Source organism: Heterodontus francisci, chromosome 10 (genome assembly GCF_036365525.1).
Source record: "Heterodontus francisci isolate sHetFra1 chromosome 10, sHetFra1.hap1, whole genome shotgun sequence".
Taxonomy (NCBI): Eukaryota; Metazoa; Chordata; class Chondrichthyes; order Heterodontiformes; family Heterodontidae; genus Heterodontus; species Heterodontus francisci.
This window is the reverse complement of record NC_090380.1, coordinates 87732162-87746325: the sequence shown is the minus strand read 5'-3', so window position 1 is coordinate 87746325 and position 14164 is coordinate 87732162. Positions and strand designations below refer to the sequence as shown.

The following is a 14164-nucleotide window of genomic DNA, read 5'->3' as shown; positions in this document are numbered from 1 at the left end:
CCCCAGCAAACAAAACCAAGACACTTTCAGAGCTGCCAGAAACGAGTCTCAACAGACTGCTCGGCACTGAACTAATCAATATTGGTTGAAACTCTGCAACATCATACAATCTGCTGCTGAATCTGGCGATGCTAGAGGGATGTATGAAGGAATTAAGAAAGCAACGGGCCCAGCAGTAACCAAGTCAGCTCTCTTGAAGACAAAGACAGGGGTGTTCATCACTGAACCTAACAAGCAGGTGGAAAGGTGGGTCGAGGATCACCTCAAACTGTAGGGATGGGGCCGTACTGGACCTGGTATTGGGGAATGAGCCCGGCCAGGTGGTCGAAGTTTCAGTAGGGGAGCATTTCGGGAACAGTGACCATAATTCCATAAGTTTTAAGGTACTTGTGGATAAGGATAAGAGTAGTCCTCGGGTGAAGGTGATAAATCGGGGGAAGGCTAATTACAACAATATTAGGCAAGAACTGAAGAATTTAGATTGGTGGCGGCTGTTTGAGGGTAAATCAACATCTGACATGTGGGAGTCTTTCAAACGTCAGTTGATTAGAATCCAGGACCAGCATGTTCCTGTGAGGAAGAAGGATAAATTTGGCAAGTTTCGGGAACCTTGGGTAACGCGGGATATTGTGAGCCTAGTCAAAAAGAAAAAGGTAGCATTCGTAAGGGCTGGAAGGCTAGGAACAGACGAAGCCCTCGAGGAATATAAAGACAGTAGGAAGGAACTTAAGCAAGGAGTCAGGAGGGCTAAAAGGGGTCATGAAAAGTCATTGGCAAACAGGATTAAGGAAAATCCCAAGGCTTTTTATACGTATATAAAGAGCAAGAGGGTAACTAAGGAAAGGGTTGGCCCACTCAAGGACAGGGAAGGGAATCTATGTATGGAGCCACAGGAAATGGGCGAGGTACTAAATGAGTACTTTGCATCAGTATTCACCAAAGAGAAGGACTTGGTGGATGATGAGCCGAGGGAAGGGAGTGTAGATAGTCTCAGTCATCTCATTATCGAAAAGGAGGAGGTGTTGGGTGTCTTGCAAAGCATTAAGGTCGATAAGTCCCCAGGGCCTGATGTGATCTACCCCAGAATACTGAGGGAGGCAAGGGAAGAAATTGCTGGGGCCTTGACAGAAATCTTTGCATCCTCGTTGGCTACAGGTGAGGTCCCAGAGGACTGGAGAATAGCCAATGTTGTTCCTTTGTTTAAGAAGGGTAGCAAGGATAATCCAGGAAATTATAGGCTGGTGAGCCTTATGTCAGTGGTAGGGAAATTATTAGAGAGGATTCTTCAGGACAGGATTTACTCCCATTTGGAAACAAACGAACTTATTAGCAAGAGGCAGCATGGTTTTGTGAAGGGGAGGTTGTGTCTCACTAATTTGATTGAGTTTTTTGAGGAAGTGACGAAGATGATTGATGAAGGAAGGGCAGTGGATGTTATCTATATGGACTTCAGTAAAGCCTTTGACAAGGTCCCTCATGGCAGACTGGTACAAAAGGTGAAGTCACACGGGATCAGAGGTGGGCTGGCAAGATGGATACAAAACTGGCTCAGTCATAGAAGACAGAGGGTAACAGTGGAAGGGTGCTTTTCTGAATGGAGGGATGTGACTAGTGGTGTTCCGCAGGGATCTGTGCTGGGACCTTTGCTCTTTGTAGTATATATAAATGATTTGGAGGAAAATGTAGCTGGTCTGATTAGTAAGTTTGAAGACGACACAAAGGTTGGTGGAGTTGCGGATAGTGATGAGGATTGTCAGAGGATACAACAGGATATAGATCGGTTGGAGACTTGGGCGGAGAAATGGCAGATGGAGTTTAATCCGGACAAATGTGAGGTAATGCATTTTGGGAAGGTCTAATGCAGGTGGGAAGTATACAGTAAACGGCAGAACCCTTTGGAGTATTGACAGGCAGCGAGATCTGGGTGTACAGGTCCACAGGTCACTGAAAGTGGCAAAGCAGGTGGATAAGGTAGTCAAGAAGGCATACGGCATGCTTGCCTTCATCGGTCGGGGCATAGAGTATAAAAATTGGCAAGTCATGCTGCAGCTGTACAGAACTTTAGTTAGGCCACACTTGGAATATTGCGTGCAATTCTGGTTGCCACACTACCAGAAGGACGTGGAGGCTTTGAAGAGGGTACAGAAGAGGTTTACCAGGATGTTGCCTGGTCTGGAGGGCATTAGCTATGGGGAGAGGTTGGATAAACTCGGATTGTTTTCACTGGAACGACGGAGGTGGAGGGGTGACGTGATAGAGGTTTACAAAGTTATGAGCGGCATGGACAGAGTGGATAGTCAGAAGCTTTTTCCCAGGGTGGAAGAGTCAGTTACTAGGGGGCATAGGTTTAAGGTGCGAGGGGCAAAGTTTAGAGGGGATGTGCGAGGCAAGTTCTTTACACAGAGGGTGGTGAGTGCCTGGAACTTGCTGCCGGGGGAGGTGGTGGAAGCAGGTACGATAGCGACGTTTAAGAGGCATCTTGACAAATACATGAATAGGATGGGAATAGAGGGATACGGTCCCCAGAAGTGCAGAAGGTTTTAGTTTAGGCAGGCATCAAGATCAGCGCAGGCTTGGAGGGCCGAATGGCCTGTTCCTGTGCTGTACTGTTCTTTGTTCTTTTTGTTCTTCTACACAATAGAGAACTTTGCTGCTGAAGCAGCTCTCAGCGCCATTCCAGACTTCCCTGTTATGGAGGAGCTGGACAGTGATCTCACCATAGTGGAGTTCAACAAGGCCATTGACCATCTTGCTAGTGGTAAAGCCCTAGAAAATGATGGCATTCCACGCAAAATCATCAAAAGTGGAAAACCGGCACTGCTGCAGCACTTCTGTGTCTCTGTTGGAAGGAAAGATCTGTGCCTCAAGCCATGTGTGATGCAAGCGTCGTCATCTTAATAAGAGGGATTGCAGTGACAGCAACAATTAACAAGGCATCTCCTTGCTAGGTATTGTGGGGAAGGTCATTGCTTGCATTGTTCTGACCAGTTGCAGACTCTGGCGTCACACATTTATCCTAAGTCTCAGTGTGGCTTCAGAGCTGGCAGATTGACAATTGACATGATTTGCTCACTTCAGCGGTTACAGGAGAAGTGCCAAAAACTGCACAGACCACGCTACATTGCCTTCATAGATAGCACCAAGGCCTTCGATCTCATTAACAGAGATGGATTCTTCAAATTGCTGTGGAAAATAGGCTGCCCTGCTGGACTCTTGGGCATCATCTCTTCTTTCCAGGAGAACATGCACAGTTCTGTCAATTACAAGGAAGCAACATCAGATGCTTTCAAGATCAGCAGCTGGGTAAAGCAGGGCTGCATCCTGGTGCCAACTCTCTTTGGCATATTCTTCCCCATGCTGCTACTGTAACACTTACGGTGATTCAATTGAGGGTGTCTACCTGCGTACCAGAGCTGACGGCAAGCTGTCCAACTTGGCAAGACTGCACGCCAAGACCAAGGTGCGTAAAGTCCTAGTCTGTGAGCTGCTGTTTGCTGGTGACGCCACGCTGACATCCCATAATGAGGTTCACTTGCAGCAGCTTGTAGATTGATTCTCCCAGGCCTGCAAGGAGTTTGGACTGACAATCAGGAAAACCAAAGCTATGGGCCAGGATGTAGAGACTACACCTTCCATCAACAACTTCACTTTGGAGGTCGACAGCTTCACATACCCTGGATCAACAATCACCAGCAATCTGTCCCTTGATGCCGAAATTAGCACCAGGATTGCCAAGGTTGCAGCTGTCATGTCAAAGTTGAGAAGACAAGTGTGGACCAAAGTGCCGTGTGGACCAGGCTTGTGTTCTCCTTGATAGTAGCGAAGCATTGACAACTTGTGCAAACCAACAAAAGCGGCTGAACAGCTTCCACCTCCGCTGCCTCAGACAGATATTGGGCATTTCCTGGCAGGACAGAGTGCCGAATATGGAAGTACATCAGCGAGCAGGGATCGCCAGCATCTTTGCCCTCTTAAGCCAGAAGCGACTCCATTGACTGGGTCATGTGTGCCACATCCCCAAAGACATGCTCTATGGCAAGTATGCTATTGGCACAAGACCAACAGGTTTCCTACATCTGTGATACAAGGATGTCTGCAAACAAGACCTGTAGTTGATCAGGATCAGTGCCGATGTATGGGAAGTCCTTGCTGCTGACCGGAGTTCCTTGAGAATGCCAGTCAGGAAGGGTGTGGAAAAAGCAGAGGACAAAAGAAACAACCAGATGATGGAAAAGAAAGCCCAGTGGAAGGAAAAACATCAGTCGATTTTGGGCCAACTATATTTATCTGTGCCAGCTGTGGAAGGGATTGGCACTCATGAATCAGCCTCTATAGCCACAACAGGTGATGTTCAACTCAGAAATACACCCTGGGCGCAGTCCATTATCTTCCGAGATGGACAGATGCCTATTATATCACTGCACTTAGATGTGGCACCAGCAAAGCCACGTGTGTGAAATTAATGGAACACTGTCCAAGGGGAAGCCTGCTATCCTGTGGAGCAATGTGCATGCTCTGCCTGTTTTTCTCTAGTCAGAGAGAACACAATGTACTAGTCTCTCCTGGCACACAGAGCATCAGTCACCTCCCATATTTGGCAGTGGACAGCAACTGGGAGATGTCAAAGTTGTCGCTTGATCCAGCCTGAAAGGATCCCAATGCAACGGAGTTCAACCCCATGGTCACCTTCATAACCACTGGTAGTGCTGTCCTCGCCCTGCTCTGAAGTTGCAAGTCTGCCTGCAAGTTGTGGCAGATTTCAGTGATCCTCTCCTTCGCTGAGGTTGAGGTAAGAGAATTACTCCCTGAAACCTTGGATGGATATAGCTTCCTACTGTGAACCTTTCTCCCTCTCCTCCTCCTCCCTCTGCAAGCAGCTTTTCCTCCTCTGTGTTGCCTCTGCTCAATCTTCCTGAAATGCTGCAGGCCATGGGAGATGGTATCTACAGCACCAATGCCTGCCAGCAAGTAATCTGAGCAGAAGCATTGAAGTTCAAACCAAGGTAGCAGTAGAAAAATTGCAGTACTCTACAAATTCAGCAACAGCCAGTAGAAATCACTCGACGACTAACCTGAATGTGGCTGATGATCCCTTTAAATAGCCCTGCTGAGAGGTCCTTCCTGCAGCTGAACACATGTTCGAGGTTAAGAGAGTGTGTTAGCTGGAGCGTTGAAGTTGAATATAGCACCTCTGGAGTCAAAGCAAACTTACGTGCTGACTGATGCCAAGATCTGCCTGCTCTACAATCTTCTGATGCATGAACCTCATGCCCGCACTGATACCCTGACCAAATGACACTGGCATGGGCCACACCAGAAATCTGTGCATGAAATGGGGATGCCATTTTGCACCCAAAAAGCACCCAGTGCCAAAAATACAGGCACTATGGAGCTAAATTTTGTGGCTTTAATATTTTGTTGGAGGAGCTGTCAACCACATTTGGTCTTGATAGCAGCAGAGCAATATTGAGAAAACACTTGAAGCACCAAAGCAGAAATATGGACAAGCTGAAGTATAATATCAAGTTCATACCATAAGTAAAAGAATTATCATCATCACTGGGGGCAATATTTGATTCAGGTATATAGCAAGTGAATGTGATGGATAGGGCATCCGCTCTGCCCACCCGATGTGGTGGGCGATCGATCTTCCTTATTGGGCCTGATTTAAATTGAATCGCCAAGTTATCAATGCTGATCATGTTCCTTATAGACAGCTCATGACCTGCAGGGTGGGTCATTTAATAGGGCAATTTCTACTTAAAGGCTCTTCAAAGGGAGGTGCACTTTTCAATGATGAATAGTGGACAGTGCATTTCTGAAGCTGCAGGCAGCAAGATGCTGTCCAGGGCACTCTGGTTCTCCAGTGCAGCCTTGCTGGAAGTAAGGAACTGGAAGGAGGTCCTCTTCCATTCTGATTGATGATGGGTGCCCAGGCAAGTTAATCAGCAGCAATGGAGAAGTGTCTGAGCAAGTCAATGAGAGCAGTATTTTTCCCAGGACCTGACTGTTATGCAGGAAGATATTTAATGACCTTAGTAGGACTGCCAGAATAAGACTCTCTTTTACTTTTCTCTTACTTTTTGTACAACTGTGCACCACGCTACTTTAACACTAGCACTTAGCAATCCTTCCCACCCCTGGTTCCCACGCCTCTTCTCCAGTCACGATGGGACATTTCACTACAGCTCCTTCTGCTTGCATGCTTGCATTCCATTACCCTCACATCTACAAGACTGAAACAAGCAATGCTGTGCTAGTCCTGCTAGTTGGCTGCGAGTCTCGTTACAGGAGGCGACGCAACTTTGTGTCAACCTCCTCAGCAAAGCATAACCTCCTATGCAGTGTTCCTCAGAGAACCTGAGGTATGTTGTCCTGGGCCTATACAATCTGTTGGAAGAGTCAGTGTACTTGCGAGCTTGTCTCCTTCCATTTGGTCTCTACTTGCAGCTTCAGCTTCGTTTGGTCCTTCCTTTTCATCAATAGCCAGAATGGAATTCACAGAAGGATGCCTCATGCAAAAGTGCAATGCCAGGATGTTATACAGCAATAACAAGTATTGGAAGTAGTTTTAGTAGCAAAAATCACAATGCACTTAAAGTAAATTGTCTCTGAAAATTTCCCAGCATTTCATCGAGTAGCAAGTGAGAATTCCTTTAAATACTGCTGGAATTAGCCAACTTGGATGATCATGGTTTATAGGCTGTTGAAGGAACTGTCAGTAGCAACATAGGCAGCAATGAAAAAGGTATTGGGGACTCAACAGCTTCATTTGATCCCAATCTGCATATATTAATTACTAACCTCAATGCAGCTACTAAGAACATAATAGCACCACTGTTAAACAATGCTCTCTCATTTGCATCCACCGGGCTGAATTTTATGGGCTCGTGAGGGACGGGAATGGAGGCAAGGGGGGGCGGGGGGGTGGGGGGGGAGGTGGCATAAAATTGCATGGGAAGGCAGGTGGTGGAGTGCCCGTTGCCTTCCTGATGCCTTCCAATTTAGTCTGGGGTAGGAAAGGCCAAGGACCGCCTTGCCCACCCCAGGTCAATTGAGGACCTTAAGTGGCCAATTAATGGCCTCTTTCCACCTCCACCTGAATTTAATGGAAGGCGGAGGGGCCTATCGCCATGGGGTGACGCTGCCAGGTTAAGCCTGGCGAACTTCTAGTGGGGTCGGGGGAGCATGGGGGGGGAGTGCTCCCTCCTTTAGAGGCAATCCAGGGCCTCAGAGGGACCCCTGGCAGCAATGGCCATGCCTCCAGGAAGACGCCCTCCCATCCCCCACATTTGTCCCCACCCTGTCGCCGGGGCCTGCCTGATTGGCCCCAGTGGGCCCCACCCCACTCACCTGTCCTGGAGGCCGGAATTTTATGTTGGGCTGGAGGCCCTACGCACATTGCCAAAAAAGTCGGTGGTGAGCCCACCTACGCCGGCCCTGGAAGCCACGCATTGATTTTACGTGGCCCAGGCCCCTAATTGGTCTCAGGCGAGACTTCCATCCTTTTGAGGTTGGAGGTCCCATCTCCAAGAGCTGCCAGCCAATCAGAGATAATAATTAATTAGCAAGTGTAGCAACTTCATGAAACTCACGGGACAGGTGATGGGGGTTGAGGGTGAGCTGCCATTTATGCAAGGCTAATGGTGGACTTGCGCAAATAATCCTGTAACTTGTGGCTATTTGCAGTTCTCTTCCCTGCCACAAACTGCTGGACAATTTACACATCAATAACGGCACACACCATTAAACTCACCGTTACTTTGACAGCAAATTCTGAGCCAATTTGTGAGCTCCAGCTGTTACACTACAGCCTTGTTTCTCAAGGGTTGGCAAGAAACAAAACAGTGACTTAAATTCCAAAGTAATCATTACACCCTGGTGTTATATTATCAATTGGGTGCCAGCTTTCTACTGAAACCATCATAAATCCAGTAACAAAATCATACCTTCAAACTCAGAATCATTCCAAAAGTGACACCTTCATTTCTGAATAATTATTGGCATTTTTAATGCACACACATACATCTTATTGCTTAGATTTCTGGTATCTTTTTTAATCATACAAAATAGATGAAAGGTTTTTGTCAACCCAAAGCTTCTGGGGTCTACAGATTCCACTGAACCCCAGACAAATTTTGTTACACCTCATGCCTTTGACCCGTCACTCTCCTAAAAATTTTCGTCAGGTTAGAAGGTCTGTGAATTAGTAATGAGATAGCAGCATGTTTTTTGAGAAAGATTTTTTTGTTCAATATCATTGGGCTCTGAAAATAATGTGTCTCATAAGTACAACAACAAAGGTTTTTGTGTTTTCCTAAGAATTTAATTTACCCCAATACACTGGGAGTAATAACGTCCCTTTACTCATAACAGTGGAGGCACTTACCTGTGTTTTGATAATGTATTTTCAAGATTGTATAGTAACACAATTCCCAGTCAAACTTTATAGAAATGACACAATCAAATGTTGTTTTTGAAATAAATTATAAAATATAAATATTAGAGGACAGGACGTTACAATTCATGAATACACAAGTTCCTCAGCTCTCAGCCCAGACTAATGAAATGAAAATCCCTTCTCTCTGACAGCTGCAAGAGTCATCCATGAAATGAGCATTGGCACACTCAACTCTACTTCATTGCAGGCATGAGCCCACATTAATAAACTATAATTCAGCACACATTGGCACTGAGTTGCTAGCCTTAGTCAGAGAGTTCATAAGTGTGGCTGTGCTGCAATTGACCTGGGGGGATTGATGCTGTCACTGGATACCAAAAATGTGAAAGTGTCCACTGATAACCCCTCATCAGATGAATACAAAAGAACATACAATTTTTAAAAAGGTAAGGTGCATTATCAGTTTTCTCTAATGACAGAACGCTTCCAATGTTATTGCATCGCCCTCCGCATTCCTTAGACAAACAGAAAAAAACAAATAGAACATATATTTTACAAAGTATTTTTCAAAATCATTCCCTTTAAAGCCATCAGTATGCTAATGTGTTAACATCCAGTATGGAAACAAGCCAGATGTAGCAATTATACTTTTTGAGAAGCAACACCTCACTATCTGGCACTTTTATAGAACAAAGATTAAGACTGACAAGAGATTAGAAGTTAATCATTTATAATGACTGAGATACAGAACCACAATGCCATGTACTGTAGCTCCATGACTGAGGTGTTCCAAGTTCTCAGAATTTTGATACTTATTCATTTAAATGAGGAAGAAATTATTGCCGGGCGATGAGCGAAATTTGTGTGGATTCATACTGAGAGTGCTTTTGGTTAGTGCACAACTTTTGGGAAAGTTCAACAACAATTCGTGAAAAAATAAGCTAGTGGTCAGGTTAGGAGCAGTTTGTGTTTATAATCGAATTTTCAATGACATAACTCAATTCATTGGGGTTGATTTGACTGTGTGCATGTTTTGAGCAGCAGCTGGTGCAGCAGGTCACAACAGTGGGTATCCATTAGCACATGGCATGGGGCTGTGGGTAAAACAAAACCCGACTCCAGCCTGCTGCAATATTGGCTGCCGGGCCTGAAGAAGGAGGAAGGGTGAGAGGCACTGTCAGCAAGTGGGGGAAACCCAGTGAGGCAGGGGCTCGGGTTCTTTTTGTAGATCCCGGAGGAGCATTCCTGCTCCTCCAAGCCTCATAAAAAAAATTACTTGCTGGGCTGCTCTCCGGCTGGACCGCCAGCTGATATTGTACGACGTGTACACAGTGCACGCTCCACACAGTACTGCACTAAGCTGGCAACTGTAGTTCTATGTAAGTCATAGGGCCACGACTTACATATTAAAAGGGCCTATCGCATGACTCAGGCTGATGATCCGGTCACCAACAGTAGACTCTGGAGAAGATAGTTGCGATTACATAGTTGGTGGGAACTAGGTAGAAAGTTATTCCCTACAATTTTAGGGGTACTATTGTCCTGTTTTCTCAAATCTTCCCCCATTATGTTGAACTTTTCAGTGAAGGTAACTCATGTGGTAAAATCTAGCCTTGAGAATATTCTATAACTTTGAAAAAAAAATGATAAAAATCTGCATTAAAGGAATTGTTTCTTAATGAAATAGGATCCTTTGCATCAATTATATATAAGTAGAGAGTTGAAATTTATTACCTTTCATCTGCACATTCATTGCCAACGTGCTTATAAACTTTTCCTTCAAAACTGTGCGTCCATGTGAGAAACACAGATGTAGGGTTTCGAGTAGCTATCGTTATCTGCGGAGGCTTGTGGAAATTTAGGTTACCTGAAATTAAGGCATAAAGTACATGCCATCACTGCATGCTGAACAGGTTATAATATACCCATCATAAAAATAAGTTTTAAAATAGTTATTTAGATTTTTTTTAAGGAACTATTTATATTTCAGCTTTTAACATAAGCATATCCAAGAGCCGATCATACAATATGAGCAAAAGATACAACAGCAAAACAAGACGACAAACTTGTCACTACATATAATCATGGGCATTGGCTGGCATATGCTATGTATATGTGTGTTGCTAGTTTGCAATGGATACAGCAACAGTCTCCAACATGTGGTAACAGGAACCAGGGACCAGGTACAATTCAAATTGGGGCGGCACAGTGGCGCAGTGGTTAGCACCGCAGCCTCACAGCTCCAGGGACCCGGGTTCGATTCCGGGTACTGTCTGTGTGGAGTTTGCAAGTTCTCCCTGTGTCTGCGTGGGTTTTCTCCGGGTGCTCCGGTTTCCTCCCACAAGCCAAAAAGACTTGCAGGTTGATAGGTAAATTGGCCATTATAAATTGTCACTAGTATAGGTAGGTGGTAGGGAAATATAAGGACTGGTGGGGATGTTTGGTAGGAATATAGGATTAGTGTAGGATTAGTATAAATGGGTGGTTGATGTTCGGCACAGACTCGGTGGGCCGAAGGGCCTGTTTCAGTGCTGTATCTCTAATCAAAATTGGGAGCAGAGACAAGAGCAAGAAGCTTGCAGATTCAGACCCAACATTCTAACTGACACTCAAATAAGCCAACCTAAAAATTGCAGCCAAATTTCTAACACAGTGGAGTCTTTCAGCACACACAACAGCAATTTCTCACCGACAAGAGGAAGATAGTAGCATACCACAAATATCAGTGTCGGCACCTCTTCTATCCTCCATATTTTTTGTCAGTGAGAAATTGCTATTGTGAGTGCTGCAGGCCCCACTGTGCTCCTCTTCATGTATTTAGGCATGTACATAGAGGGAATATTAAAATTGCTGATGATAGGAAATTAGGAAGCATGGCAAACTATTTGGAAGAATACAAGATCAAACACAGATGTTTGGCAAATGCAGTTCAAAGTACATAAACTGTAATTATTATGTCTTCACAGAAACAATAGAAACTGGTAATACATTATAAACAGTCATTTTATTACTGAGAAGAGAGATCTCAGCATGCAGATACACATATTTATAAGGATTACAGGTAGGTAGTCATTAAAAAAGGCATGGTGTTCCGGGTTTTATGCAAAGTTGCACTAAATACAAGAATAATGAGGTGATAAATCTACACAAGACACTGGTTAAGCCAGAATTAGAGCCAGGGAGAAGGTGCCACGCACATTCATTTAGACATAGTTGTGAGGAGAGATTTGAAAAGTTAAGGCTGTACTCACTGGAGCCGAGAAAGTTGAGGGTAAACTAATGTAAGTGTTTGGCATGGCCATACTTTAAAAAATACAACTTGCCTTTATTTGTACCTTTAATATTTTTTTAAAACCTTAGACCACTTCGGAGGTCTCATTAGATGGCAAAGAAATGGATGCTGAACCAAATAAAGAGATGTCAGATGGGGTGACCAAAAGTCAAAGAGTTGTGTTTTAAGCAAAATCTTAAGGGAGAAGAGGGAGGTGGAGAGGTTTAGGGAGGGAATTCCAGAACATAGGGCCGAGGAGGTTAAAGCACATCCGACAAAGATGGGACCATGGGAGGGGTGATGCACATGAGAGTTGTTTTTATTTGTTCATAGGGTGTTAGAGTCACTGGCGAGGTCAGCATTTATTGTCCATCCCTAATTGCCCTTGAGAAGGTGGTGGTTGGCTGCCTTTTTGAACCATTGCAGTCCATATGGTGTAGATACATCCACAGTGCTGTTAGAGAGGGAGTTCCAGGATTTTGACCCAACAATGATGAAGGAACAGTGATATACTTCCAAGTCAGGATCATGTGTGACTTGAAGGGGAACTTGGAAGTGGTGATGTTCCCACGCGCCTGCTGCCCTTGTTCTTCTAGGTGATGGAGGTCACATGTTTGGAAGAAGCCATGATGAGTTGCTGCAATGCATCTGGTAGATGGTACACACTGTAGCCATGGTGCAGCAGTAGTTGAGGAGATGAATGTTTCAGATAGTGGAAAGGGTACCAATTAAGCAGGCTGTTTTGTAGTGAATGGTGCCAAGCTTCTAGAGTGTTGTTGGAGCTACGTTCATCAAGGCAAATGGAGAGTATTCCACCACACTCCTGACTTGTGCCTTATAGTTAGTGGAAAGGTGTGGGGGGAGTCAGGTAGTAAGTTATTTGCTGCAGAATATCCAGCCTCTGACCTGCTCCTGTCACCACAGTATATGTGCCTCATCCAATTATGTTTCTGGTCAATGGTGATCCCCAGAAAGTTGATGGTGGGAGATTCAGTGATGGTAATGATGTTGAATGTCAAGGGGAGGTGGCTAGACTCTCTCTTGTTGGAGATGGTCAATACCTGGCACAAATGTTACTTACCATTTATCAGCCCAAGCCGGAATGTTGTCCAGATCTTGCTGCTTACGGGCACAGACTGCTTCAGTATCTGAGGAGTTGTGAGGGAACTGAACACTGTGCAATCTGTGAACATCCCCACTTCTGATCTTATGATGCGGGGGGAAAGGTCAGTGATGAAGCAGCTGAAGATAGTTGGGCCTATGCACTGCCCTTAGGAACTCCTGTAGTGATGTCTTGGAGTTGAGATGATTTGTCTCCAACAATCACAACCACCTTCCTTTGTGCTAGGTAAGACTCCAACCAGTGGAGATTGTCCCCCGCCCACCCCTGTTTCCCATTGACTCCAAATTTATTAAGGCTACTTGATGCCACACTCAGTCAAATGCTGCCTTGATGTCAAGGGCTGTCATTCTCACCTCACCTCTGGAATTCAGCTCTTTCGTCCATGTTTGGACTAAGGCTGTAATGAGATCAGGAGCTGAGTGTCCCTGGCGAAACCCAAACTGAGCACCTGTGAGCAGGTTATTGGTGAGTAAGCGCCACTTGATAGTACTGTTGATGACACCTTTCAACTATTTGTTGGTGTTTGAGAGTAGACTGATGGAGCGGTAATTGGCCAGATTGAATTTGTCCTTTTTGTGGAGAGGACATACCTGGACAATTTTCCACTTTGTCAGGTAGATTCCAGTGTTGTAGCTGTACTGAAACAGCTTGGCTTAGAGGCACAGCTAGTTCTGTAGTAAAAGTCCTCAGGGCTACAACCAGGGTGTAGTCTGGTGCACTCAGTCTTTTTTTTTATTCATTCATGGAATGTGGGCATCGCTGGCTAGGACAGAATTTATTTCCCATTCCTAATTGCCCTTGAGAAGGTGTGGTGAGCTGCCTTCTTGAACCGCTGCAGTCCATGTGGGGTAGGTACACCAACAGTGCTGTTAGGAAGGGAGTTCCAGGATTTTGACCCAGCGACAGTGAAGGAACGGCGATATAGTTCCAAGTTAGGATGGTGTGTGGCTTGGAGGGGAACCTGCAGATGCTGGTGAACCCATGCATCTGTTGCCCTTGTCCTTCTAGGTGGTAGAGGTCGCGGGTTTGGTGCATTGCTGCAGTGCATCTTGTAGATGGTACACACTGCTGCCACTGTACGTCGGTGGTGGAGGGAGTGAATGTTTGTGGATGGGATGCCAATAAAGCCAGCAATCAACAAATCATGTCATTTCTTGATATCATGTGGAGTGAATCTAATTGGCTGAAATCTGGTATCGGTGATAGTAATGTCCTCAGAAAGAGGCCAACATGGATCATCCACTCAGCACTTCTGGCTAAAGATAGTAGCAAACACTTCAGCCTTGTTTTTTGCACTCACATGCTGGGCTCCTCATGGTCACTTTGGTTGTTTGATTGTCCACCACCATTCACGACTGGATGTGGCAGG

At 45.2% G+C, this 14164-nt stretch overlaps 1 protein-coding gene across 14 annotated transcripts in view; it reads right to left on the bottom strand.

The window, feature by feature from the left end:
- LOC137374607 (fibronectin type III domain-containing protein 1-like) overlaps window positions 1-14164 on the bottom strand; it is a 323625-nt gene that overhangs the window by 258781 nt on the left and 50680 nt on the right. For all 14 annotated transcript variants that reach the window (XM_068040959.1, XM_068040964.1, XM_068040968.1 and 11 more), the window contains exon 4: window positions 10136-10268. In XM_068040959.1, coding sequence (XP_067897060.1) covers window positions 10136-10268 — 133 coding nt within the window. The remainder of the gene's footprint in view (window positions 1-10135; window positions 10269-14164) is intronic.